General features: G+C 38.6%; 1 protein-coding gene across 1 annotated transcript in view; it reads left to right on the top strand.

The window, feature by feature from the left end:
* Positions 1–6,716: 6,716 nt before the first annotated feature.
* The window catches only part of LOC126177120 (cytoplasmic dynein 2 light intermediate chain 1), a 100,469-nt gene continuing 80,316 nt past the window's right edge, over positions 6,717–26,869 (top strand). Inside the window, exons 1-4 of the mRNA XM_049924390.1 lie at positions 6,717–6,838; positions 12,729–12,840; positions 18,455–18,556; positions 18,671–18,934. Coding sequence (XP_049780347.1) covers positions 6,828–6,838; positions 12,729–12,840; positions 18,455–18,556; positions 18,671–18,934 — 489 coding nt within the window. The 5' untranslated portion in view covers positions 6,717–6,827. The remainder of the gene's footprint in view (positions 6,839–12,728; positions 12,841–18,454; positions 18,557–18,670; positions 18,935–26,869) is intronic.

Genomic DNA, 26,869 nt, shown 5'->3' with positions numbered 1-26,869 from the left:
GTGTTGCTTTTATAATTCTTTGGGTTGAATGGAACACATCACACGAGGGTGGCTGTTGGTTCTGTTCAGGAAATAAGCACTTCTCCAGGCAATTGGTGTGGCATTTCAGATATCAATACTGAACATTTCATGCACTAATTGTTGAACACAACTGTTACCTTGCTTTCTAGACTAGGATTTTGACTTGAATCTTTGTATGATTGTGTGGTGCCATTTAAACACTCGGGCTGTGTTATTTGGTACTGATTTGAGCTCAGTGTTGTAAGCACCTATGTTTCCGTGTTTGAGGATTCAAAGGGCACTTGCAGTACATATCTCCAATGGGTTCTGCCATTTTGTAGGGTTAGTAACATTTGTGATAGTTGTGTTTAGTTTGCTTTGTCATTATATTTACAGGATGCTTCACAATTATGACTACTCGTTGAACCTCATTTTTGGACTATTGTGTAGTTTGTTGTCCAGTATTTTTTACCATAAATGCAGGTAGTGGCTGCTAGATTAGAATTCAAGCAGTGTCAGAATAAAGTGAATTTGTCACATAAATCTTGGTTGGCAGACCTATATGGTTGTAATTTTCTGTACTCACAGTGTAATACACTCCTGGAAATGGAAAAAAGAGCACATTGACACCGGTGTGTCAGACCCACCATACTTGCTCCGGACACTGCGAGAGGGCTGTACAAGCAATGATCACACGCACGGCACAGCGGACTCACCAGGAACCGCGGTGTTGGCCGTCGAATGGCGCTAGCTGCGCAGCATTTGTGCACCGCCGCCGTCAGTGTCAGCCAGTTTGCCATGGCATACGGAGCTCCATCGCAGTCTTTAACACTGGTAGCATGCCGCGACAGCGTGGACGTGAACCGTATGTGCAGTTGACGGACTTTGAGCGAGGGCGTATAGTGGGCATGCGGGAGGCCGGGTGGACGTACCGCCGAATTGCTCAACACGTGGGGCGTGAGGTCTCCACAGTACATCGATGTTGTCGCCAGTGGTCGGCGGAAGGTGCACGTGCCCGTCGACCTGGGACCGGACCGCAGCGACACACAGATGCACGCCAAGACCGTAGGATCCTACGCAGTGCCGTAGGGGACCGCACCGCCACTTCCCAGCAAATTAGGGACACTGTTGCTCCTGGGGTATCGGCAAGGACCATTCGCAACCGTCTCCATGAAGCTGGGCTACGGTCCCGCACACCATTAGGCCGTCTTCCGCTCACGCCCCAACATCGTGCAGCCCGCCTCCAGTGGTGTCGCGACAGGCGTGAATGGAGGGACGAATGGAGACGTGTCGTCTTCAGCAATGAGAGTCGCTTCTGCCTTGGTGCCAATGATGGTCGTATGCGTGTTTGGCGCCGTGCAGGTGAGCACCACAATCAGGACTGCATACGACCGAGGCACACAGGGCCAACACCGGGCATCATGGTGTGGGGAGCGATCTCCTACACTGGCCGTACACCACTGGTGATCGTCGAGGGGACACTGAATAGTGCATGGTACATCCAAACCGTCATCGAACCCATCGTTCTACCATTCCTAGACCGGCAAGGGAACTTGCTGTTCCAACAGGACAATGCACGTCCGCATGTATCCCGTGCCACCCAACGTGCTCTAGAAGGTGTAAGTCAACTACCCTGGCCAGCAAGATCTCCGGATCTGTCCCCCATTGAGCATGTTTGGGACTGGATGAAGCGTCGTCTCACGCGGTCTGCACGTCCAGCACGAACGCTGGTCCAACTGAGGCGCCAGGTGGAAATGGCATGGCAAGCCGTTCCACAGGACTACATCCAGCATCTCTACGATCGTCTCCATGGGAGAATAGCAGCCTGCATTGCTGCGAAAGGTGGATATACACTGTACTAATGCCGACATTGTGCATGCTCTGCTGCCTGTGTCTATGTGCCTGTGGTTCTGTCAGTGTGATCATGTGATGTATCTGACCCCAGGAATGTGTCAATAAAGTTTCCCCTTCCTGGGACAATGAATTCACGGTGTTCTTATTTCAATTTCCAGGAGTGTACATCTTATGCTGGATCTTTAATTTTAGATATGGTTGCGTATTTAGCCCTCAACCAAGAAATTCGAGCTAGTAGTCTTGCATTAGGCAGTTTGATTGTAATTTAAGCAAGGTTAATCATGCATCAGCTGAACATTAGATCTAGAATGACCAGCTGCATAATATGCATCCGACATTGACTCAAGCTTAGCAAAATTGGATCATAGGCAACGACATTTCCTAAACAACGTCATCTTCTGTACATTCGATGGCTCACAGAGGTGCAAATAAACTGATATAGAACATAGATGGTAATTCCCCTCAACCTTTCCTCACGCAAAAATATGCTGTTACATAGAACAAATTTTTAGTTATAGTAGTAATGGTAATTATCATAATGATATACCACAAAATATAATGAAAACAAGCATATCCTGCATCAAGTGTTCCTGCAATCACAGCTGGCACAAGTGTACAAACTGCAATGCTATGTGCTTTGCTATCAACAAACATGTTGATGAGCTCACTGATCATCAACAACAATCTTATCAATCAGATACTGGAGCTTCTGCATTCATTCTTAATGCTGAAACTTACCGATGTACTGGCTCACGACCTACTTTAGAAGCAACTAAATGTTGTTTGGTAATAATATACATAGAGAATTTTTTACAGTAGAATACAGTGGAATAGCAAAAAGTGAAACAGTTACCATGAATGTAGGGTGAGTCTGAACCCTACTGAAAAAATTCACACATTGTTCAGGGGTATTATCTGAGTACTTTGGTATAAGGGGTCTGTGGTTTCAAGTGGCTTTTTAAAAGAGTAACTGCATTTGGCTTCATATATTAGCCCCATTTGCCTTTGTATCTCTATTCCATTGAAAATATCTGCACAACAGTGCAAATTTCAACAAGTATGAACTCTGTGTCTTGTTTGAAAACAAATGTGTTCCATTCAGTCACTGTATTTGCTGTTGACAACAGTAATGCTCATTTTACTACTCATCTTAATAGTATGTTGACAATGATGCACAGCAGTATGGATAGGTTTCATGAAGAATGGTTGGCTGATATGCACTCATGTATGGGTTCATTGAATGCAATGGAGAAGCAGTGAACAGTGTTACACTGAGCTGTTCCCGCAGCAATAGCAACCACATCTTAGAACTGTTGCATCTGTACACAGGTTCCTATGAGAACCGGATCCTTTCATGTTAAAATGAAAGAGACTGGCTGTGCACAACATGCCAGAACACCCAATCTGGAAGATAGTCTTACACACTATTGGTCACAATTGTGCCATCAGCAGTCTGGACATTGCAGAAGTTCAAAATATAAGCAAACAAACTGCTTTGGAAATCTTAAATGAACATCAATTGCACCCTTATCATCCGTAGAAGGTGCATTCATTGTAGCCAGTGGACTTCACGTCACATAGAGTTTGCATATTGGTTCTTACAGCAATGAGCAGAAAATCAATATTTTCCTGCTTTTGTGTTGTTTATAGACAAGGTAATGTATACAAGAGAGCATGGTCAATAGTAGTAATAACTATGTATAACCGAAACCCACATGTGTTTGTGTGTTGATCCCATCAACACAAATTCACTGAGTGTATGAATCATTGTTGTAATGTTTATGTGATTGGATCATAAATACCTCCCAATAAACTGGATGAATAAATAACATTCCTTCAACAGGTCCTTCTACTGTTCCTAGAAGAAACACCACTGTGAATCCATCAATCCATCAGCTTTTTATTTGGAGGGAATGAGACCACTTATACCAGTCGTCACGTAGTACCCCATTATGTAGGCTGCATCTGACTTTAACCCTCTCGCATTACTAATGTCAAAGTTGGCAGTATCACTTCATCAGTGGCATTTCCTGTTTGCCCTATTCATCAAAGTGAATTTGAACAGCCAATCTGTGCCATTTCTTCAACATTGGTCTTTTTTATTCCTTCCTCCTTCTATTAATTTATTACACTGTATTAATGATATGTCCTTGTCTGTACGAGCTGAGATTTCTGAATATTTACTGGTAGCACAGATCATTCATATTATCTAACAACATTCCATGCAGCAGGTTATCACACCAAATATCTAGAGGTAGTTTAGGGTGACTAGTGTTAAAAGATTGTGTATCATTCATCTTCGACATCTGTTAAATCTCACTGCTATAATTATTGTGTTGGCAGAAGAGCCAACACCGTGTTGCTAGAGGAGGCCGAAATGTACGCTTTTAAGCTCACGCAGGCTGGCGTGAGGTCTGGAACAGGTCAGAGAAATAAGACTAGCCAAACAAGAGTAACTGGTAGAATACTTAACTTTAATCCATAATTGGAGAACATCGCTCTTGTTGATACATTATATAATCTCAATATAAACTGGTCATGGCGCCTTGCTAGGTCGTAGCAAATGATGTAGCTGAAGGCTATGCTAACTATCGTCTCGGCAAAAGAGAGCGTATTTGTCAGTGTAGCTTCGCTAGCAAAGTCGGCTGTACAACTGGGGCGAGTGCTAGGAAGTCTCTCTAGACCTGCCGTGTGGCGGCGCTCGGTCTGCAATCACTGACAGTGGTGACACGCGGGTCCGACGTATACTAGCGGACCGCGGCCGATTTAAAGGCTACCACCTAGCAAGTGTGGTGTCTGGCGGTGACACCACAATAATAATGACAGTTCAGGGAGCGTAGTTGGTATACTGCCTTCTTCCCCAGCAAGGGGCATAGGAGGGTAGCTTCCTGCCCCCCCCCCCCCCCCCCACCAACCCCGTTTTAAATAAAGTCTTCCCAAACCAAACCCTCATCCAAGACAGACAGATGTATCAGTTCAGTTTGAGACAGTCACAGTACAAAGTAGATAATGATTAGTAGCAAGTGTGCAGAGTCATTTGTTGTGAAATGACGAAACTGTTCCGTTATTTGGCGTGAATGTGACAGGTTGTGATGGGTGGACACAGAGCTCTTGTGAAAAGACACGTACACATAACCATCCACTTTGTTGGACGAGACTTGCTTAGTATGTATGAGTGGCAAATCAGATCCAACAAAGTGACTAGCCTAGGCTGCAGTTCTGACTGCCAGCAGTAACATCAAAGAGCTTGGGGCTCCTCTCCTAGTGTGTACACTGGGTCGAGTGTTCATTGGCTCAGAAGCAATTTGCAGTGTCGGCTGAGTGGGTGTGTATTTATTGTGATTAAAACTGTTGGAGTATTGAGTGGAATATGGAGAAGACATTAACACTGATAGAGTTCTGTCATCAGTGGGAATGTTAAAATGTTTATGGAACCCTATGTACTGCAACTGCAAAAGCAAATTCAGAAGCTTATGCGCCTGGAGGAAAATATGTCAACTGTCAGAAAATGATGTGCATGATGTAAAAAAGCAAATCGAGTCTTTATTGACATCTTTTTGCTGCAGGTACAACTCTCTTAAAACAAATGTCATCTTTGATAATTTAAGACCTCCACAATTCCATAATAACTCGAAATTTGTAGCGTTTATTGCTTAAGACTATGGAATAGCCCATATCGGACTCCCGCTTTAAGGTGACATTAATTTTGTCCCACCACACTGCTCCCTTCATTTTCAAAGAGAGATCGTCTACCAGCGTTGTTTCTTCTCGTTATTCTAGTGGTTATCTTCTTGCAGTAAAATAAATGCTTCACGTGCAACGGCTGCTAAAAGTCTCTTTTTCCCTTATAATATCTACCACTGAAAATTTAATTAAAACATTACTTTATGAGAATAACGAAATGGGAGTAATCTCGACAAATTATCAGAGCCAACTGCGATTCGACATGACCGAATCCCTTGGCCCCTGCGCCTTTGTTTGGTGAGGATGAGAGGCCGAACGCCAATGCGTTGGCGGCCAAAGTTCGGCACAATCCATTGCCCATCGTTTGTTGGCCTTCATTGGTCCTGCGCGTACGAGGCTACGCGCCTGAAGGAAGGCAAACGTTAAAGGTGAAAAATTGTGAGAATTTCTTGTGTTGCTATTAACACCCCGGCATTCAACCGTGCCGCAGAATGACGTCCATGATCATCACACAAATAAACAATTGACAGTAATTTAGAGCTACGAAAAAAAATATATACCCAGATAAATAACTTACTCCCTGGTGTTTTGCAGACTTGCTTCCATTTTATGCCCAATATTTCGAAAATCGACTCAACCATCTTCTTCAAGTTCTGCGAATTTTGGTGTTACGTGTACTCTAGAAGAAGACGGCTGGTTAGGTGCGTCAAATGGAAACAACTCGGCAGAACACCCGGAAGCACGCAATCACCAATCAATCGCTCCGATAAAACCTGAGGAATTACAACATAAGTAAATAATTCATTTGCACCGCTCTGTGAGTCCTAAATCAGTGACACATTCAATGTTTCTGGAATTACATTGACATGTAGCAAATCATATATAACGCAATAGATAATTCTGAAATTACAAAAGTGGTTCACCAGTGAGTAAATTGTAAAAGCAATGCAATCGTAATTACTATATGAACATGCGTTTAGCTTAATATTCATGTTAATAATTGTTTGTGTTAAAATCTTTTCGGTATATTTTATGCAGACTGCTGAATTTGCAAACGATTACGGCAATAATTTTCCTCTCCTGTAGAAATACAGTTTTGAGCTTCCTTTCATTTATAGCTGCTTTTCAATTGAAATAAAAGTCTGCTGTTACAGACGTCACAAGAATTTCCGTCGACACAGTGGTCAGTTGCGTTGCTTGTTGCTAAGCAACGAGCAATATTATACGTGCTACACAGCAACGAAGCGGTTTGTTTCTGGTCGTTAACGCTGCTGTTAAAATGTTCAACGATGAAGAAAAGGTACTGACACTACATTAATATTTACTGCTGTCAGTTTCATTTGACAATTAGCGTGAAAAATTACAATTAACCAGAGAAGTACAATCCCAGATTGCCAATAGTAGGTGAAGCAGGTGTCAAAAATTTTTACCATTGAAATGAACATAAAAGTGTTTGGTCAAAAAAACGCAAAAAATACAAACTGAATACTAATAGCTATTGGTTGGACGAGATTAATTTCGTCTGTTGGAAATTAACGTTACGTGGGCGTTATATAATTATGAAAATTGATATAAATCGGAATATTGCAAATGTGTTGTGTCAGTGTCTGTACCTACATTGTAATTCACGTTTGTAATGTCTTAGGTGACTTCTAGTGTATACACGATATTAAAAAAAAAAATAATAAAAATCATTGATTCATGTTCAGTTGAGAGCAAATGTTCGACACCCTTTGCAACTGTAACCTACTGATTGTTGAAAATTTTTTATTGTACTTATCAGTGGAGATTCGGATTGTACCCTGCGTGATAAAATGTAGCAAGTATGGGGAGGCTATAAGAATAAAACTAGGATTTCAAACTTTTACAATTTGTAAATCCAATTACACAACATGTTTTTCTTCGTTTATTAAGGCAGTTGGCAGCATTAATACGACTGGATAGCAATAAGATAAGGTTGTAGGGCGTGGCCTATCTATTAAAAAAACATATTACACAAAACGTGAACTTTTATGTTAGATGTAATGTAAAGTACTGTTTAGTTTGCAGGCGTACATCTTCAAATATGAAAGTGAACTGAATAAATAACACATAAATTCATTGTCCAATGAAAACTGACAGAAAAAAGTAGTCTAATACTTTTAGTTGCGTACATCGTGAAAGATCTCGTGTTTGAGCAAATGCAAAATGACCAAGAAAAATGGTAAAGCGGCAGAATGGCATTTGAATAAGCCATCCCGAAGTAGTGGGAAACAGACGAAGAAAACTGAACAGTGTACGGCATTTTTCGCTAGACACAAAACGTATGTGGAGAGCAAGGGAAGATCTGCCTTCGGACAGAACACACAGTAGTTGCCCTCATCATCACACTAATGTGCAACGTAATTAAGTAACGCATTCTAGTTGTTCCATTGACAGTACCACATGTCAAAATCAGTTAACAGTTATAAACTTATGGGCCACAAATTATTTAACAAACTTCCTCAAGCTATACAAAATTTACCAGAGCAACAATACAAACAAACACTTTATGACTGGTTAGTTGTAAACCCACTCTACAATATAAAGGATTTCATGACCTGTGATATTAAACTGTAACGTTAATAACAATTCTGTTCTTTTGTAGCATGTACTGTATCGTATTATGTGTATGACTTTGTCTATTGCTGTAATGGCTTAAAGACAATAAAATTATTATTGTTACCTAGAACTTCTTTTCCCTTAAAAGAATGTTGGTGTTTCCTTGATGATTGCCGCATAAATTCATGGAAGTAGTTTTAATGTTCTTCCAATCACCGACAGAAAATTCGGTTAGTATTAAACTCATCTAGGCACTGAAAACTGAAGCATCAACAAATTAATATGATCTTCAAAAACCATTTTAATTGTTTTGTACCTAGAGATATTTATCTATGTATGGAGTCAAAGAGGGAAATTATAGCACAGTTTGAATACTTTGTGTCAGTTGCTTTGTAGGAAATGTCTAGGACACATGCATTGTATGCAGAAAAGCAAGTTGTAAGAATTGTCATTTGCTGAAGCCATTTCAAGGATCATAACATTTTGCTCATCCAATTACACTGACTGTTTATTAATTATTACTAATAAACATCGTGATACACAGAAGCTTTGTGTGTAATATAAAAAGTTTGACAAAAGAACCTTCAAGCCACTTACCATGAAATATATGATATGATGATGTCTGCTTTATTTTCCCCATTGAATTTTGCTTTCTTCTTTGGAGTCGATAGTAGAACTGTGTATTTTTGGATAAAAGTCTTTAAAATCATACCAATAGATTTGTGGCTGGGATATGACAGCATTTCTAATTGATTCTAAAATACAAAAATTTGATAGTGCGTGTGCTTTTTTCTGTTACAGACTCTGCAAATAGTAATTGTAATTTTTCTGTTGATGGCATCATATAGTTTAAATATGCCAGTGACTTTGGCTTAATCTCAGATGAGAGCTCTGTGTGTCATTTGAATACCATATGTGGTTAAAAGTTTGTCGTGTGATTTTGAACAATTTGTCTAGCCTAACTCATTCTACCACGGATGTGAAAATATTCATTTGCATATGTGCCCTGCATCACAGCACTGTAAATATAAAAGAGTGATATGCTCACTGTACTGTATGCCGTACATCATTCATTCGTGTTAATATTAAAATATGGTACAAACAAGGACTGTATTTATCATTTTTAGCAGCAAGTTGTAAAATATCACTTGCCAGGAATTCCTATATCACAGAACAGTACCAGCATTCAGTTCTGCTTCTAGCAATACAAAACAGCTCAGATAACTTGTCAAAATGGCTTGTCGAACAATTATTATATTAGTTAGTGTGAGGCGGTGTTGATGTTGTCCGTAGAAAAGTTTCATTGTCATTATCCCACAATGAGCTATAAAAAAATGATTAAAATCTAAAGAGAAGTTCATATTAATCTGATAAAATGAACGTCATGTGTATAAAAGGCCAGTATCATTTACTTATGTCTATCAGGAAACAAACATGTTTGTAATACTGACAGATAATAAGCCACCAGCAGGCAGTACCTTATGCTCAGTGCAACAGCTGGGGACATTTTAATCCAGTTATGAAGACTTAATTGGAGAGTCATTGTTTTAGGAGACTCATAGCTGATTTACTGCCAGGTAATACTGATTGATACCACAAAGAAGTGATAATGCCAAGCTTTGGAGTATTTGCCATATTAAAATTCTCTACAAGGATTGAAAGGCATAATGCAATAGCCATTGATAGTTTGTTCTTAGACCCAACAACCTGCAGTGATTTAGCCATAAAACCAATAGTAAGTGATCAGTCTTACCATGATGATCAAATGTTAACAATAAAAAAGGAATCAGACTAGCTGTAGTCTAATCAATGAATGATGGTGGTTCATGCAGCTCGAGACACAGACGGGGATTGCATTGTTGCCAGTTCCAAGCAATGGTTGTGGTAAGTGCATGAACATGCTCTGTGCTGAACAAAATGTGTATACCATAAATTATGTCTCTATCTGTGCAGAATTTGTCGCTTACGACCACTATGAAATGTAAGAACTGGGAACATACGGAAGTAAAATTCACTAAATAACTGGCTACAATCATATTTAATGCTCACATTGGCTATGAAATACATAGTAGAGCACTTGGAATATTACTGGACATTCATTGGTTGTCGGAGAATGCGTGACATACACAGATGAGCCAAAACATTATGACCACCTGCTTAATTGCTTGTTTGTCCATCTTTGGAATGAAATACATCACTGATTCTGCATATCAGGGAGCTGACAGTTTGTTGGTATGTTTGTAGAGGTATGTGGTATTAGATATTGACACACAGGTCGTGTAATTTGCGTAAATAATGGTCCACAAATTTTTTTGTATGCCATGATGGTGCCCAATAGCGACCCCAGTTGGGTTCCATAGGATTTACATCAGGTGAATTTGATCACTGAGACACCAACACAAATTTGCTATAAAGCTCCTCAAACCACTGTAGCATGGTGCTGGCTCTGAGACACGGACAGCTATACTATTGAAAGATGACATTGTTGGGGAAGACATCAAGCATAAAAGGATGCAGGTGGTTCGTAGCTGTCAGCATGTCTTTGATTACTACTTCAGATCTCATGCAGACGCAGGAGAATGTCCCCCATAGCACAACAATGCTTCCACCAGACTGGGTCTGTGGCATGCCGCACGTTTCAGGCTGCTGTTCATCTTGATAACTAAGTGTATGGAAACGACCAGCAACCTAGTGTAGCAAAAATGAGATTCATCCAAAGAGCTGACACGTTTCCATAGATCGATGGTCGAATCCCAAAGGTCTCATGCCCACTGCAATCGAAATTGGTGTTGTCATTGGGTCAGTATATGAACATGTAGGGGTGGTCTGCTGCAGAGCTCCATGTTCAACAATGTATGATGAATTTGTGCTCTGAAACATTTGTCCATGCACCCAGTATTGTGCTCTTTTGGCAGAGATGCCACAAATCACCATCTATCCTATTTTACAGAGAAGACAATCCTCCGAACCCTATGTTTTGTGAAAAGTTGTTGACATCCAACCATCTAGAACCTATTGGTAGCTTCACAGTCCTTCTATCTCTTTCCATAAATGCTCACAACAGTAGCACGGGAACATTCAACCAGCTTCACCATTTTCAAGATACTCATTCACAAGCTCTGCGAAATAATAATCTGCCCTTTGTCAAAGTCACTTATCTGAGCCCATATCTTTGCTTGGGTGATCCCCCATCCATGTCTGCTCTGCTTGTATAATTTCGTTACCATGTCTTGTGTTCACAACGCCACAAGGTGGCATCCAACATCGCAGTGGGCAGTGGTCATAATGTTTTGACTAGATGTGTAGAATGAGCCTAAACTTGACTGCCATTGTTCGTGACTCCAACTGTAGTTACAGATGATAGAAGAAAATTATAGTATTCCATAATCATAAACAGTGACATGATCACAGTTTTTGTAGTAAGATTGCAGGAAGAATATTGGGTTAAATTTATAAAGACATCAGTGTAGACATTTATTTTAACTCTTTCTTGAACATATTCAGTCTGTTTACACCTATAGCTAGCAATTGTAAAACTGAACAGACACAAGAGTAAGGGATGATTACCTTGTGTATCTTGTGTAAGGAACAGAGAGCTGTACATAATTCAGAGGATTAGTTGTTGTCAAGAGCTGGAACTCCATTATCGATACCACCAGTATTGTAAAATTCTCCATTATATCATTCAAAATAGTGAAACAGTTTCTGAGAATAAAGAGAAACAATTTGGAATATTATTAAATAAAAAACAAACAGAAATAGTGGTCAAAATGAAATCGAACTTAGAGAAAATGGCTCTGGACAAATGTTGATACATTCAAATGATTGGTCACAAAACTGAATGATGTGAAATGCGATTTATTCATCTTGGTACATACAATTTTCATATTATTTGATTTGATGTATTGGAGATGCCAAGTTTTACAATAAGAAACATTTTTAAGAGAAATACAAAAGTTGATTCATTTGTTCTAATAGTAAAACTGCCCCCAAGAAATTCTTCAGTAGGATAATAACACTATTCCACATTCCACCAGAAAAGTAAAGAGCAATCTTTTCAATGAACCAAGCTCCATCTTAAGTATATTACTGCCTTTTATGTTATCGTAAATGTTTTACCCCATATATGTTTGGACATAAAGTTTTAAATGCTGCATTGGAAGACAGAGAGAGAGAGTGAGAGAGAGAGAGAGAGAGAGAGAGAGAGAGAGAAATACCCAGAAGCAATTACTATAATTGTTAGTGTGAGCAGATTAGCACAACTTATAACTTGTTTTTAGTTTAGAGAAGTTACCTGTAGTAACTGCTTCTGCCTTTTGATGTACAAGTAATTAAACATCTCTGGAGCCTTTCCCTCCAATAAGGATGTAGAGAACACAGTGAGTGAATAAAAAATATTCTTTTATAATTCTGGGACATGCACCATATCATTGCCACAATTACTGTAGGAAGAACATAATGAATTAAATGTTTTATCTACTTCTAAATGTGACAGGAAGAGTATCAGCCACTTTCAACTTACTGCAACATCCAGGGTGTGGATTTTGACACAAGTATTTGCATTATTTGTTATTAATTAATTTGATTTATTCTGTGTCATGGTTTTTCAGCAGTGAAAGCCTGCTTGAAATAGCACAACGACTCTGCAAAGAGAAAAAGCAGTTACCAGCTGCAACTGAATCAAAAGAATCCTCCCTTTTGTTCATGGGAAATAAAGGAGTGGCAAGTATCCCATTTTTTTTACTTCCAATTAAATTTCTTTGTAGTGAATTGTGAATTCAACCCTCCACATAAGAGATAAACTACACAAATAAGACACTCTGGCAACAACAATATCATGAAAAGCATAGATGGCTATTGCTACTCACCATATAGAGGAGATGTTGAGTTACAGACAGGCACAACTAAGAGATAGCTACACATTTAAGCCTTTGACCAAAAGGCTTTCTTTCGATGTAGAAAACGCACACACATTCACACAACTCATGCACATATGACCACTGTTTCTGGCTGCTCTGGTCAACCTACCAGTGGCCAGAGACTGTGGTGAAATGTGTTTGAGTTGTGTGAATTTGCATGTTTTTTCAACTTTGAAAGAAAGCTGAAAGATGTTTTGGCTTTTATTTAAAATGTATATGTAGTGAGCATTCTAATATAGTACATGAGCTTTAGTTTAGTTGTAGAGTTAAAACAATTCACATCTAGTGTTTTACACGAAACAAAATGATAATTATGGTTAATTTTCTCTTTACATATCACAGAAATTAGATGTAAGTACTATTTAATTTTATGTGAAAATCAAGAACGGAGTGGTTTTAAGTCTTAAAGTAAAGTAAAGGTATCCTCAACATGAAGGTTGTCTTGAACCTCACATTACTTGCTCATAGTTTCATTGGAGAAGTTGTGCCTTTACTTTCGTGATACCTCTGAACTGACACATGTAGTCAGTTATAGGGGGATCCAGTGAGTGAACAAACCACACTATGAAAGACCTACATGTTCAAAACCTAGAATTCTAACTGTGATTCTTACTGTGTCTCTCTTTCAGTGTCCTTACTGGTGTTCAATTTTGTATTTTATTTATAATAAATGAAACTTTCCTTTAAATGCTTATGTCTGTGAGTAAGAAATGCTTCTCTTTTTATTGAAAAAGCATTTTTCATGGGATTTTGAAATATTAGATGATATTTTTTTATTTTATAAAATGCTAATCAAAGTTGGTCTTGCTTGAATGGTGGGAAAAAAAGCAGACTACAAATTTAAATGTCCAGGGTTCCATTCTCAGTGAGTCCTAGGCCTTTTTTCCTGTCATTTATTGCTTCTTTCATCGTGGGAAAAGATTTTCCAGTTTTAAAAATGAGAAGTTGTACTGCAATTTGGAGTTTACATGAAACTGTAGATATTCCTGTAACTGGCTGGGTAAGTCAGTTCTAAGATCAAAGGAAGCAAAAGTGTACCACCTCCTATAGGACTATGACTAGTGCAGTGTTCCAACCAACCATCTGCTTGGGGGCAGCTTTTTCTTTTTAGTTCCTCCATCAGGAGAAAGAGGAAAATGGGGGAGAAAGAGGAAAATGGGGCAAAAAGTGAGACCTCCAGGAGGTAGAGTGAAAGAAAAATATCTTGATAAGACACAAGGAGTCATCAAGATATCAGAAGTAACAGTTATCTGTCAACAGAGATTCAATTCACAGAGTACATAATAGTGTTTTGCCAGATGCCATAACTGCTCAAAAGTTTCTTACTGTTCTCTCAGTTTTTTCCCTCTCATTTCTTTATGAGAAAACATGAAACACTGCAAATTTAATTATGTACTGCATCTAATATTATGTACACTTTATCCAATATTAATTGGTTATGAGCAGTGGCGTAGCATGAGGGGAGACTTTGAGACTTAGTCTCCCCTGTATTTGTGCTTAAAAAAGATACAATAGTAATTCATGACAAAAATATAAATAACTTTCTGCTAAGAGCTCTAAATGTGCGAAGACATCAGTCTTGTAGCCCGCACGACACCCTGAGTATTGGTGTATCTGCCTGCTTGAGACTCTACTGCTCTCAGTCTCTGCCTCCCTTCCCTTAGCCGGCTGGGTGCACCTGCGCCCCCTCCACTGCCCCTCTCCCACGAAGGCCGGTGCGCTGCACTTGCTAGCAGGTATCGAGACTAATCTCTGCCACTTCTATGCTGGCTTTTATCACGGAAGTGAACAGTCACGCGGTTTGTGTTCATTCTTGTGTTATTTTAGTGCATATTTTCGTTGTGTCGCCAACATGAGTGAGCCAGCAACTGAATACCTTATATAATTTTTATTAAAAACGCCTTTTTCTACGTTAATGTACTGTAAGAAAAAAGTGCGAATTGAAGGACAAATGACCTACTCCTATACTCAGTGTAGTTTTAAGTGAAGCCAAACAAAAACTCACTTTTCAGACAGCCTGGTACGAAAAGTATACTTGGCTGACTGCAAATGCAGTTAATAACAGATTATATTGTTATATATGTCTTCTGTTTAGTGGTGAAAAGGAATGGTGCAATGAGGGCATTTGTAGAATAAAGAACTTTGACCGGAAAGCACCAAAGCATCAGATATCAAAACGTCACCTTCAGAACAAAGAATCATTTCAGTTATTGGGCAAAAGTAGAATTGAGCACGCCTTTTCTGAAGCCGCTCGTCTGACAACAATAAAATACAACAAACAAGTCGCATCCAATAGGAGAGTATTGGCTTGTGTTATTCAGGCAGTTGTATTTCTTTGTAAAGAAGAACTTTCACAGTCATCGAGAAGACGAATCCTCCAGCTACAAAGGTAACTATCTGGCATTGTTGGATTTACTAACTCAAGGAGAGCAGTTAATCCGAGACTATCTGTCAACATCTTCAACCTTTAAAGGAACTTCTCCAGATATATAGAATGATGTAATAGAAATGATAACTCTGGCAGGTAATGAGAAAATAAGATCTGCAATTCAGAACTGCAATTTCATTTCGATTCAAGCTGATGAAGTATTAGACGTGTCATGCAAGAGTCAAATGAGTATAATATTCAGATACTGTATTCAGGCAAAATTGAGGAAAGATTTGTTGGATTTTACGATGTTTCTGGAGATATAACTGCTGAAGGTTTGTCAAACATTATTCATGCAGTATTGAAAGAATGGAATGTGGAAAGAAAAGTGGTTAGTCAAATATATGATGTGCGCTTCAGTAATGGTGGGCAGAGAAAGAGGACAAGAACAATTGATGAAGCAGTTCTGTCCCTATGCGCTGTTTATTCACTGTTACGCACACCAACTGGATTTGGTACTGTTACATGCCTCCAAAATCATACAAGTACACTTGTTTTAAGTGATTTTACTGCATTCCATTCGTTTTTCAGCAAATCATCAAAACGAACTGTATTGCTAACTGAGAAAGGATTTAATCTGCCACATGCAAGCAACACTCGCTGGAACTTTCATTCCAGGGCAGTTTCAACAATATCCAGTAATTTCTCAGAGCTATATAGCAAACACGACACCCAGCTGTCGTGTTTGAACACTTTAGCAATAGAAAAGACACTACTTGGAGAGCTATCCAGTGATCAGATCTTTGTAGACTGAGTTATAGACTCATTCGTAGAAAGAAAAGACAGGTGCATTGCACTTGTGTACCAGAAATTATAAGTGCTTCTTCTCTTGCTGCTGGAGTTCTACAAATTTGTCATCGTTTCTTGAACAAGTTAGTTATTATTATTATTATTACTAGTGGTGGCGATAGTGGTGGTAGTAGTAGTAGTAGTTGTTGTTGTTTTATTTGATTCATTTTGTTTCATTTCTTTAAATTATTGTTTATTGTACTATTTTGTCTCCCTATAATAAATGTAGAGTCTCCCCAATCTTTACAACCACGCTACACCACTGGTTTTGAGGACGTGTGTGGCTATATAAATACAAGGGTTGGAACTTAAATAGTGGCAACTATTTATTCACAACTGATACAAAAGAGTTACATGTTTGCACCTGTTCCTGTCCTTCAAAGTAGTCACTAGCGTTGTGTAGAACCCATTGCCAGCGATGTGGAAGGCATAGTATACCATTAGCAGAGCCTGTTCTGTTGATGGTGCAAATGGAGCTGTCTACTGCCTGTTGAATCTCAGGAATAGTTCTGAAGCGAATGACATGAAGGGGTTCCTTCATCTTCGGAATCAAATCAAAGTCACAAGGACTTAAGTCTGGGGAGTATGGTGGATGGAACAGTACTTCCCAGTCCCATCGACTGAACAAAGCAGCCACAGCTTGCGCTGTATGCGCCCACGCATTGTTGTGCAAAATGATGGGTGGGTTGCGCATAAAGTGTCGCCACTTCTTTTGCGAAGCTGGTCATAGGTGATGCTCCAAAAACAAACAGTAATACTGTGCATTGATGGTCTACCATGTAGGAACATAATGCATTAGGATAACACCATCACAGTCGTAGACGAGAATCACCATAACTTTAGACCACACCATTCGCACCATCAACAGAACAAGCTCTGCTAACAGTATACTATGCCTTCCACCTTGCTGTCAGTGGGTTCTACACAATTGCGGTGACTACTTTGAAGGACAGTAACAGGTGCAAACATGTATCTCTTTTCTATAGTTGTGAATAAATAGTTGCCACTATTTAAGTTCCAGCCCTCGTATGTTTATTCCTCACACAGAAAAGGGTTTGTATACCAAGTGGCTGATAGCAGGAATTCATGTTCTTTTTGTAAAATAACCTGATATAAGATTTTCTTACTTCTGAATATTACTGTCCCCTTTGCTTTTGAGGATTCGTAATGGATCACAAATACTTTGTAACAAAGTGCTTTAATTAATTATTTGAAGCACCACATAAAAAATACTCTTGCTTAGTCCTCTTCTAGTCTTACATTTCGAAGTCAGCAACCTTGTGACCTAGTCTGGCCCATCCCAATACTCCCTCCTCCCTCCTTTCAGTTATCAGTCTTGTAACAAATTTGTTGAAAATTTCCATCACTTTCTATCTTGTGAGCTTGTGATAATCTATAGCTATCTACACCAAACATATTTCATTCTACTCTTGGTTTACATTTACAATTTGTTTACCATTACAAGACCCCTTCCAGCACCATTCCTTACTACATGTCCAACTAACTTGTCTCTACTTTTGGTAATTAACTTCTTGCCTCAACAGCCAAGTGAGGTATGAGATAGTGCAGTGGTTGAGGCACTGAAGTGTGGTTCTGGAGGAGTGCACCACAGATCTCCATCTGACCATCCAGATTAATGTATTCAGTGGTTTCTTTCTCTGTCACTTTATTCTTGTCCCTTTCCTTTTTTCTCTTTGCTCTCCGTTCCCCTCACACCTCTCTTAACCTTAGCCTTCCAGCCGATCACTTATATTTTCACCTCACCCTCTCAGTCCAAGATAATCATTTACCCCTGCCAGGTCATAGTGTCGGGACAATGCAACTGGTGTGTGTGTGTGTGTGTGTGTGTGTGTTTTGGAGAGGTCAAGGCAAGGGGGGGGGGGGGGGTATACAGTCAGCAAGTGCACATGTGTGTGCCTGTTGTATACGCTCTGGAGAAAAACACACTTTTGAAAGCTGAGTTTCAATGTTTAACCTGTTCTTACATCCCTGTACCAGGTCTTTGCTGTAAGATGAGTGTTTGCAGTGATTAATTTCATTATACATATTCTGTTCAAAATTGTATATTGTCATGCAAAGATCATAATACAATGTTATCAATAGTGTACCTTACTGGTGTGCTAGTACTTTTGGTATGTTGGTTCCAAATGAAAAAGATCAATGTATATCTTCGTATTAATATTTATTTTTTCTCTTAAAGGGAAAAACATCATTAATATACCGATTTCTTGACAGAAATGAAACTGCAAAACCAACATTGGCACTTGAATATGCTTATGGGCGGAAATCGGGGAAAAGCTTGGTAAGAAAAATTGGTATTTGTTTCCATTTAGATTTGTACATTTCAGAAGCCTTTAATGTAATATCTAAATGTTTACAAATTGACAGTGTGTTTCTAAAACAATTACATTCCTAGGTAAAGGATGTCTGCCACATCTGGGAACTGGGTGGTGGAACTCTTTTTTCAGGACTTCTTCAGGCACCTCTTGCATCTTGCCAATCTCATGGCTTAAAAAATTTGACAGTAGTGCTCATGCTTGATTTGTCATTACCAAAACAACTTTGGCTGACACTTGAAACACTTATCCAAGGCCTGTTGTCTGCCTTAAGAAGACAAACAGGCAGTCACCTTCAGGAGCTCCAGGAAGAAGCTTGGCTTCGAGTCGGGAAAGACCACCAGGTTAGTCGCTGTGGAGGAAATGTTGTCCCCATACTCATGTACATCAGTAAATAAATTCCGGCAGAATATTATAACATCATGTCAAGAATAGAACATGAAGTTTCTTATTTCAGTCATTTTCTATTGAAGATTTAGAAATTTGTTCAAAATGCTCTCTTTATTCAGTTCCAGCTGATGTAAATTATCATATTGAAATATACAGGTAAGAAATCCAAATGTATAATTGAAGTTAGAGGAAATACTACACTTATGAAATATCTGTTGTGTCACTGCAGGCAGACTGAGTTTTCAGCATGATTATGTAAGTGACAGTCAAATGAAAATGAGACAGATGGAAAAAAGTAAGTAAACTGTTAATTATTTCAAAAGTAATCATCATGACTGTTAGTGCATTTATCTCACTGTGTGACGAGATGGTCAACGCCTTCATGGAAAAATGTTTACAGTCGCCTATGGGACGATGATTGTACCCAGGTGTGCACCTTTTCATCCGAAGGAACCTGATTGCCATGAGTGTCTTTCTTCAAAGCTCCAAAAATTTAGAAATTGCATGAGGAGGGATGGGACTGTGTGGAGGATGTGTAAGGGCTTTCTAGTATAGATGAAGCAATGTTGGCAACATATGTAGTGCTGAAGGGAAAATATTTGTGGCCAATGATTTCCTTCAGACGAAGAGGTGCACACCTGGATACACTCATGGTTCCGTAGGCAGCCACAAACATTTTCCCATAAAGGCATTGACTGTCTTGTCTCTCAGCGGTATAAAAGTATTAACATTTATGGTGATGATAAATTTATTAACAGTTATGCTGATTACTTTTGAAATAGTAAACGGTTTACTTACTTTTTTTGCATCTGTCTCATTTTCATTTGAGTGCCCCCTATACTGCAGGCTACTATTATTTACTGCAGTACCAAAAGAGTGAACTTTTTCACTTGAAGAACAATACAGGGATACACTTTAAGTTTCTTATTATCATAAGACTGGGTTAGTACAGATTTTCTAATATGTGAATTCTTTTGACCACCGGATAAGTAGGATAGTTTTGCTTAGAGAGAAGCTTCATATGTACTTATTATAAATGAGACAGATGTTAATTCATCAAGTTCAAACCAATAGCTGGAAAGTAATGTGTCACAGTTAAAAAAAATGTATTGATGGAATGGGATTCTCCCAACCTCTTCAAAACATCTTGTGCCACCCATTCGATGGCAGTCTGGAAAGGCAATCATGCCTGAATGCTTCCTTAAGCATTCAGAAACTTTCCAGCAGCATCTTGTTGAGCTTCATGTGAAACTTTATCCCACATTGTTGCTCTTAAGTTTTTTCCAGCAATACAACCACTATACAGAGTTTCATGGAAGAAGCCTTCATAACCTTCCAAGAACACAGAGATAAGTGAGCGACCTAGTGCTGGAAAGCTAAGGGTGGCCCCCTTACTCCTCCTGCCCAACTGGTCCAATCACTACGTGATGCATTACTTTCTGTTCACACCCTGTATTATGGAAACTGAAGTTAAATCTCATTTGCACTGTAGCTACTCTGACATACTCTATGACTTACATGCACAGAAGTTGTACTGTAACTTTGTTATGAGAAATTCTGTCCCATCACAGTACTGACATGTGTGAAGTAACAAAGAAGTACATTGTCAGAATTCAAAGAGTCCTGCAGTTGCTGTGGAGATTTGTGATTGAAATTCTAGAACAGAGACAACACACTGTATTACGTGGGTGAGTTTTGGAAATGCCACTAGAATTCCCAGGTGGTGAGAAAAGCTGATCAGTGTGGGAATCCAAATTACAGGAAAATAAAGAACAAAGACCTAATTGCAAAACACACCATAGTGACAAAAATGGAGTATCACTAAACACAATTCACTTATTCACACACTGTTCTTTAGACCTCATAAGCACTGAGTTATATATAATAGGACGTCTGAGCAACTGAAATATTTTATTTCATTTTCATTTCATTTTATTATCTTCCCGTAAATCATTTACATGATGCAGGAATTGTCACAACAAAGTTATCATACAAGTACAAGTACTACAAACACAATAATAGAATACCACTTTCAAGGCATCTTTAAAAATGCAAATTTAGACATATGTCATAGAAAGTTTTGCTTAAAAGGTAATTTTTAAGCTCAGCCTTGAATTTTCTTTCATGTACAGTGGAAGAGCATTGTAAAGTTTTGTTCCAAAATAACTTACATGCTTTTGGGTTTCTGTTGTCCTTACCCTATCTACATACAAATTCTTACAACTTCTTGTATTATAATTGTGGCAGTCCTCATTTGTATGCAGATTTTTCATCTGTGTTCTTGTACACAGAATGCTTTTAAATCTGTACAGTGATCATATTGTGAGTATTTATAGTTGTTTGAAAAGGGGCCTACAATGAGTTCTTGGAGAATTATGTGTTATGATTTGTATAGCTCTTTTCTGAAATTTGAAGATATCTATTAAGCTTGATATAGTTTTACTCCAGAACACTATGCCGTAAGACATGATGGATGGAAAGTAAGCAAAATACACTAGTGTAGTACAGTTTATGCTGCATACTCCAGATAATATCCTCAATGCAAAACATGCCAAATTGAACCTGTGGGATAAATACTTGAGATGGTCTTTCCAGCTTAAGTTTTGATCTATGTGCATGCCCAAAAACTTTGTGGATTGCACACTCTCTATCTTCTTATCAATTAGTTTTAACTGGAGGTCCATATCTTGGGTTGCTTTGCCATACTGTATATAATTTGTTTTACTTAGATTAAGTGTTAACTCATTAGCATTAAACCATTGTTGTATATATTTCAGGACTATGTCAGTTGTGGTGTTTTTTGATTTTTTATCATCACTTATAATTATTCTTGTGTCATCTGTGAACAACGTTATTTTGGTAGAAATATTTCCATATAAATCAAGAATAATAAGGGACCAAGAACACTGCCCTGCGGGACTCCTATTTCCAATTTATTTGTATCTGAAACCCACTTGATTTTCTGATTCTTATGTTCTGCGATGATTTCTACCACCTGAGTTCTATCTTGGAGGTAAGATGCAAACCATTGCCTTACAACTCCCCTTACACCAGTTGTCTCCATCTTGTTTAACAGAAATTGGTGATTTACTGTATCGAAAGCTTTAGATAGATCTAAGTTAATTCCCATTACATGTTTTTTAGAGTTGAGATTCCTGACAATCTCTTCAGTATATGCATGGATAGCTGATTCTGTCCTGTGGCCTGAGCGAAAGCCATGTTGATTGCAGTTCAGAAGTTTGTAAGCATCTAAGTAATTTATGAGTCTGGTTTTCATGAATTTCTCTAGAATTTTGGAAAATTATTGGAGAAGGGATATTGGTCTATAATTTTCTACCTTGTGAGGATCTCCTTTTTTAAACAGAGGTCTTACACAGGTACACTTAAAAAGTAATTATTTATGTAATTTGCCAGTTTCATCTTTTAATTCAATATTTTCACTATTTTTGAGTATTATTTCCTGATCCTTGGGGCTCTTACCTATTTCCCTTTTCACAATTTCACATGTAGTTCTTGGTTTATTACCCAATTTTCTTATTAATTTATCATTACTTAATAATTTTGGTTTTGTAATTAGTTTTCTATATATTTTTTGTAGTTTGTTACATGTTCTTTAAACTGGGGCCAGTACAACTTTTCAATTTATAGTTAAGCATTTTCATGGTCCTGGAGGAATTTCTAATACCTGTTGCGATCCAGGAGTTAGCATGTATATGCCCATATGAGTTTGTTTTGACAAGTTTTTTAGGGAAACACATTTCAAAATTCAACATAAACAGAGAAGAAAAAACATTATAGACAGCATTTTTTGCTAGTTTGTAACAGTACTTCTGCCCATGACAGGTTAATCAATGTATTTATGAAGTGACTGCAACTATTTGTGGTGAAGTTTCTTTTGTACATTTGATATGAACTATTTTTGGTCGCAGGGGCTATGGGAAATTTAAGAATGAGTGCATTGTGATCAGATATTCCTAGGTCCACATTTATTACATCTGTATCTATGGCATCTATATTTATGAAAATTTTATCTATGTGACTTTTCGAAGAGTTTGTTACTGTTGTAGGGTTAGTTATATGCAGATGTAAGTTGAAGCTCTGTAAAACATTCAGGAACTGATCTTTGGATGCACTTTTGTCAATAAGTTGACATTAAAATCTCCACTTATAATTATTGTTGATTTTTATCATGTAAGATATTGAGCAATGTTTCTAACTTATTTCTAAAAATTTCAGGATCGCCACATGGTGATCTGTACACTGACATTATTATTAATTTACTCTTTTGCACATTCAATTGTATTGCTGCAGCCTCAAAATGTTTTTCTTCGCTCAGGAATTCAGTTACCGTCATATTTTTAACCTTTACTCCAGGTTTTACATAAATGCAAACACCACCATGTCTTGTGCCCTTCCTGCAATAATGACTTACTAATTTGTATGGGAAAACACAAATATTTTCTAGTTCATAACTCTTGCACCAATGTTCTTGAATACAAATACAATCTACACCAGCTTCACTGGCTGCAATCTCAAGTTCTAATATTTTATTTTTAATGCATTATATATTAATGCTCATTTTTTTTAAATTATTAAAATTAGCGTGAGAGGAGTTCGTACTTATGCTTCACAAAGTTACTGGCTGTCCCTTGTTGAGGCTGGGTACCAAAAATCATTAAGAATTATACGTTTCCTGCTCCTTGTATTTCTTACCCCAGGAGGTGCCACCATACTTGTATCTGTCATTGTAGCTACTGTTTCAGTGGATGCTGGAGGTGTTTCTGAAACTGATGTTTCTGTGGATGTTGGAGATACTGCCAATTTTGATGTTGAATCTGTTTTTGTAACTGATGTTCCAACTGATACTGGAATTTTTGCTGAGACTGAAGATTCATTTAAAACTGGAAATACGGTTGGCACTGATGTTACTGTGGATGTTGAAGCTGTATTTGAAGCTGATAAATGATGCTTTGATGGTACTGATTTTTCTTCTGTTAATGATGTCTGAGTAGCATTTTGTACCACTGGTCTTGCCTCTGTTCTTCTGATTGCTGGACTAGTCACAGGTGCTGTGCTTATTTTTGAATGTGCTGGAGAAGGTGGTACATCTACTGCTGATGGTAATGGTTCAGCCGGTTTTGGTGATTTTGACACCACTGATGAGTTAGCTGATTTGGCTGCTGTACTGGATGACACTTCAGATTGTTTTACTTCTTCTAATGTCAAAGAATCTTCTGTTGTTACCAATGATTGGTGGACATTAGCTCTTCCTATTTCCACTAATGTTGATACTGTAATAAGGTAGATTTCAGACAGTGATATAATGTTTCCTTCTACTTTTGACTCTTTAATTACATTCGATATTTCATCACTCATGGCTTCTTTCCCTTTCGTGTTTCTCTGAAGTCCATGCTCTGTAAAATGCTCTCTGCAATTGCTATTTATCCTAAGATGTGTAGCATTAGGATAACCTCGACATATCTTGGTGAAAAGTCTGTTGGCGGTAATAATCTCAGTATTCATGCAAGAGTTTTCCATGAGATCATACCTATGAGGGATTGTTGTTGTTGTTGTGGTCTTCAGTCCTGAGACTGGTTTGATGCAGCTCTCCATGCTACTCTATCCTGTGCAAGCTTCTTCATCTCCCAGTACCTACTGCAACCTACATCCTTCTGAATCTGCTTAGTGTATTCATCTCTTGGTCTCCCCCTATGAGGGATACTGACAACAAAAAATTCCACTGCAGGCATTTTACAAATTACTTGCTTTAAAACTGTTGTAGCACATTTAGTTTCACTGTGGTATGTATGTACGAGGGTCGGTCAAAAAGTAATGCCTCCCATTTTTTTTCTACTTAAAGAAATTAAGTTAAGTGAAAAATTTGAATTTGGCGCCATTCCTCAAACCTTCTTCTGCAATCCACTGCAGTAGTAACTTTCTGTGTCAACAGGTGGCAGCACAGCAGAAGTTTGTAAGATGGCCGACATCGATGTTCGTTTGAGACAGCGTTGTGTGATTGAATTCTTGAATGCAGAAGGTGAAACGCCCATACGCATTCATGAAAGACTGAAGAAGGTGTATGGTGTTGTGACAGTGGATGTCAGCACTGTTAGACGATGGGTTCGTCGTTGTAAGGAAGCTGAAGGGCAAACACCGTTGACTGACAAAAAGCGGAGCGGCAGGCCGGTGAGTGCAGTGACTCCACACAACATTCAGCAAGTTGATGACATCATTCGTGGTGACCGTCGGGTGACTGCAGATGAAGTGTGTCGCATTATTTCTCTTAGTAAAGGCAGTGTGATCACGATTATTAAACAATTGGGGTACTCAAAAGTTTGTGCACGGTGGGTTCCAAGAATGTTAACCGATCAGAATAAAGAGGCAAGGAAAACAATAGCCTCCCAACACTTGCAGCGCTTCCGTTTGGAGGGAGATGAGTTTCTGAAAAAAATTGTGACCGGGGACGAAACATGGGTGCATTTTTTTGAACCCGAATCAAAGAGGCAGTCAATGGAGTGGCGTCACACAAGCTCGCCGAGGAAGAAAAAATTCAAAACTGTGCGATCGGCAGGGAAAGTTATGGCAACAGTTTTCTGGGATACAGAGGGTGTGATTCTGGTTGATTTTTTGGAGCAGGGATGCACAATAAATTCTGTTCAATACGTCACAACCCTCAACAAACTTAAAGCACGTCTTCAGCGAGTTCGCCCAACAAAATCAATGGCAGATGTTCTTCTTTTGCATGACAATGCAAGACCACACACCAGTCGTCACACCTCTGACGAGATTGTCAAAATTGGATGGGAAGTTTTGCCTCATCCCCCATACAGCCCTGACCTGGCACCATCAGACTTCCATCTGTTCGGGCCACTAAAAGAAGCTCATCGTGGGATTCATTTTGAAGATGAAGAGGCCGTCAAAACATCCGTGCGTCAATGGCTTAGGAAGCAGAGCTGTGATTTTTACCGTGCTGGGATACATGCCCTTGTTCAAAGATGGACCAAAACTGTAGAGATGGGCGGAGATTACATTGAAAAATGACAAAATGATCCTCAATGTTGTGGTTTTCAACCTATGTAATTGCATTTAAATTTCCTGACAATTAAACGTAGAAAAAAAAATAGGAGGCATTACTTTTTGACTGACCCTCGTATATCGTTGGCACCTCCAATTATTACACACGTGCTGCCATTCATCATAGATTGCTTACAGCTATTTAAAACTTCACATAGAGGCACTTCTGTTTTGATCATGCCTTTTACCTTGAACCCTGATTTGTTAAACTCATAATTTTGGCTACACTTCTTCCATGGCTGTCTGCTAGAATAAGGATTTCGTGTCTATTTTCTAATATTTGGTTTTTGTTTTGTTTACAAATAGTAGGGCTCTTTGTTTTGGTTTGTAGGCACAATTTAGCATTGATCATTGAACTGTTCATGTGGATCATAGTACAATTCGATTGTTATTTCTCCTCTATGTTATTTTGAACCACACTAAACCTATTACTTAGTTTTAAAATAAGTTCCGCTGTTTTTGTTTTTGGTCGTGTGCTGCTTAGTTGACTGGTATTTGAGAACTCTTGAAGACTAAATTTTGAGAAATTTCTCACACTTCTTACCAAGGTTTCAAGCGTTTTAGCATATTTTATAATATAATCAAGTTCTTTCCTGAGTTCATTCTCTACGTTCACTTGCAAACCTGCACTGTGTATTTCACTAGCATTGTCCTTCCCGCTGCATTCCATACCACAGTCGCACTTATTTAGAACTTCCGATCATGAGAAACAATGTGTGTGACACCACTTATGATTGAACGCACAAATTCTTAATCTATTTAATACAATTTTATAGCATATGGTACACTTCACTGATGAAATATTGTCACAGAAG

This window comes from Schistocerca cancellata, chromosome 3 (assembly GCF_023864275.1).
Source record: "Schistocerca cancellata isolate TAMUIC-IGC-003103 chromosome 3, iqSchCanc2.1, whole genome shotgun sequence".
NCBI classification, from domain to species: Eukaryota; Metazoa; Arthropoda; class Insecta; order Orthoptera; family Acrididae; genus Schistocerca; species Schistocerca cancellata.
The sequence above is the reverse complement of the archived record's forward strand: the minus strand, read 5'-3'. Positions and strand labels throughout refer to the sequence as shown.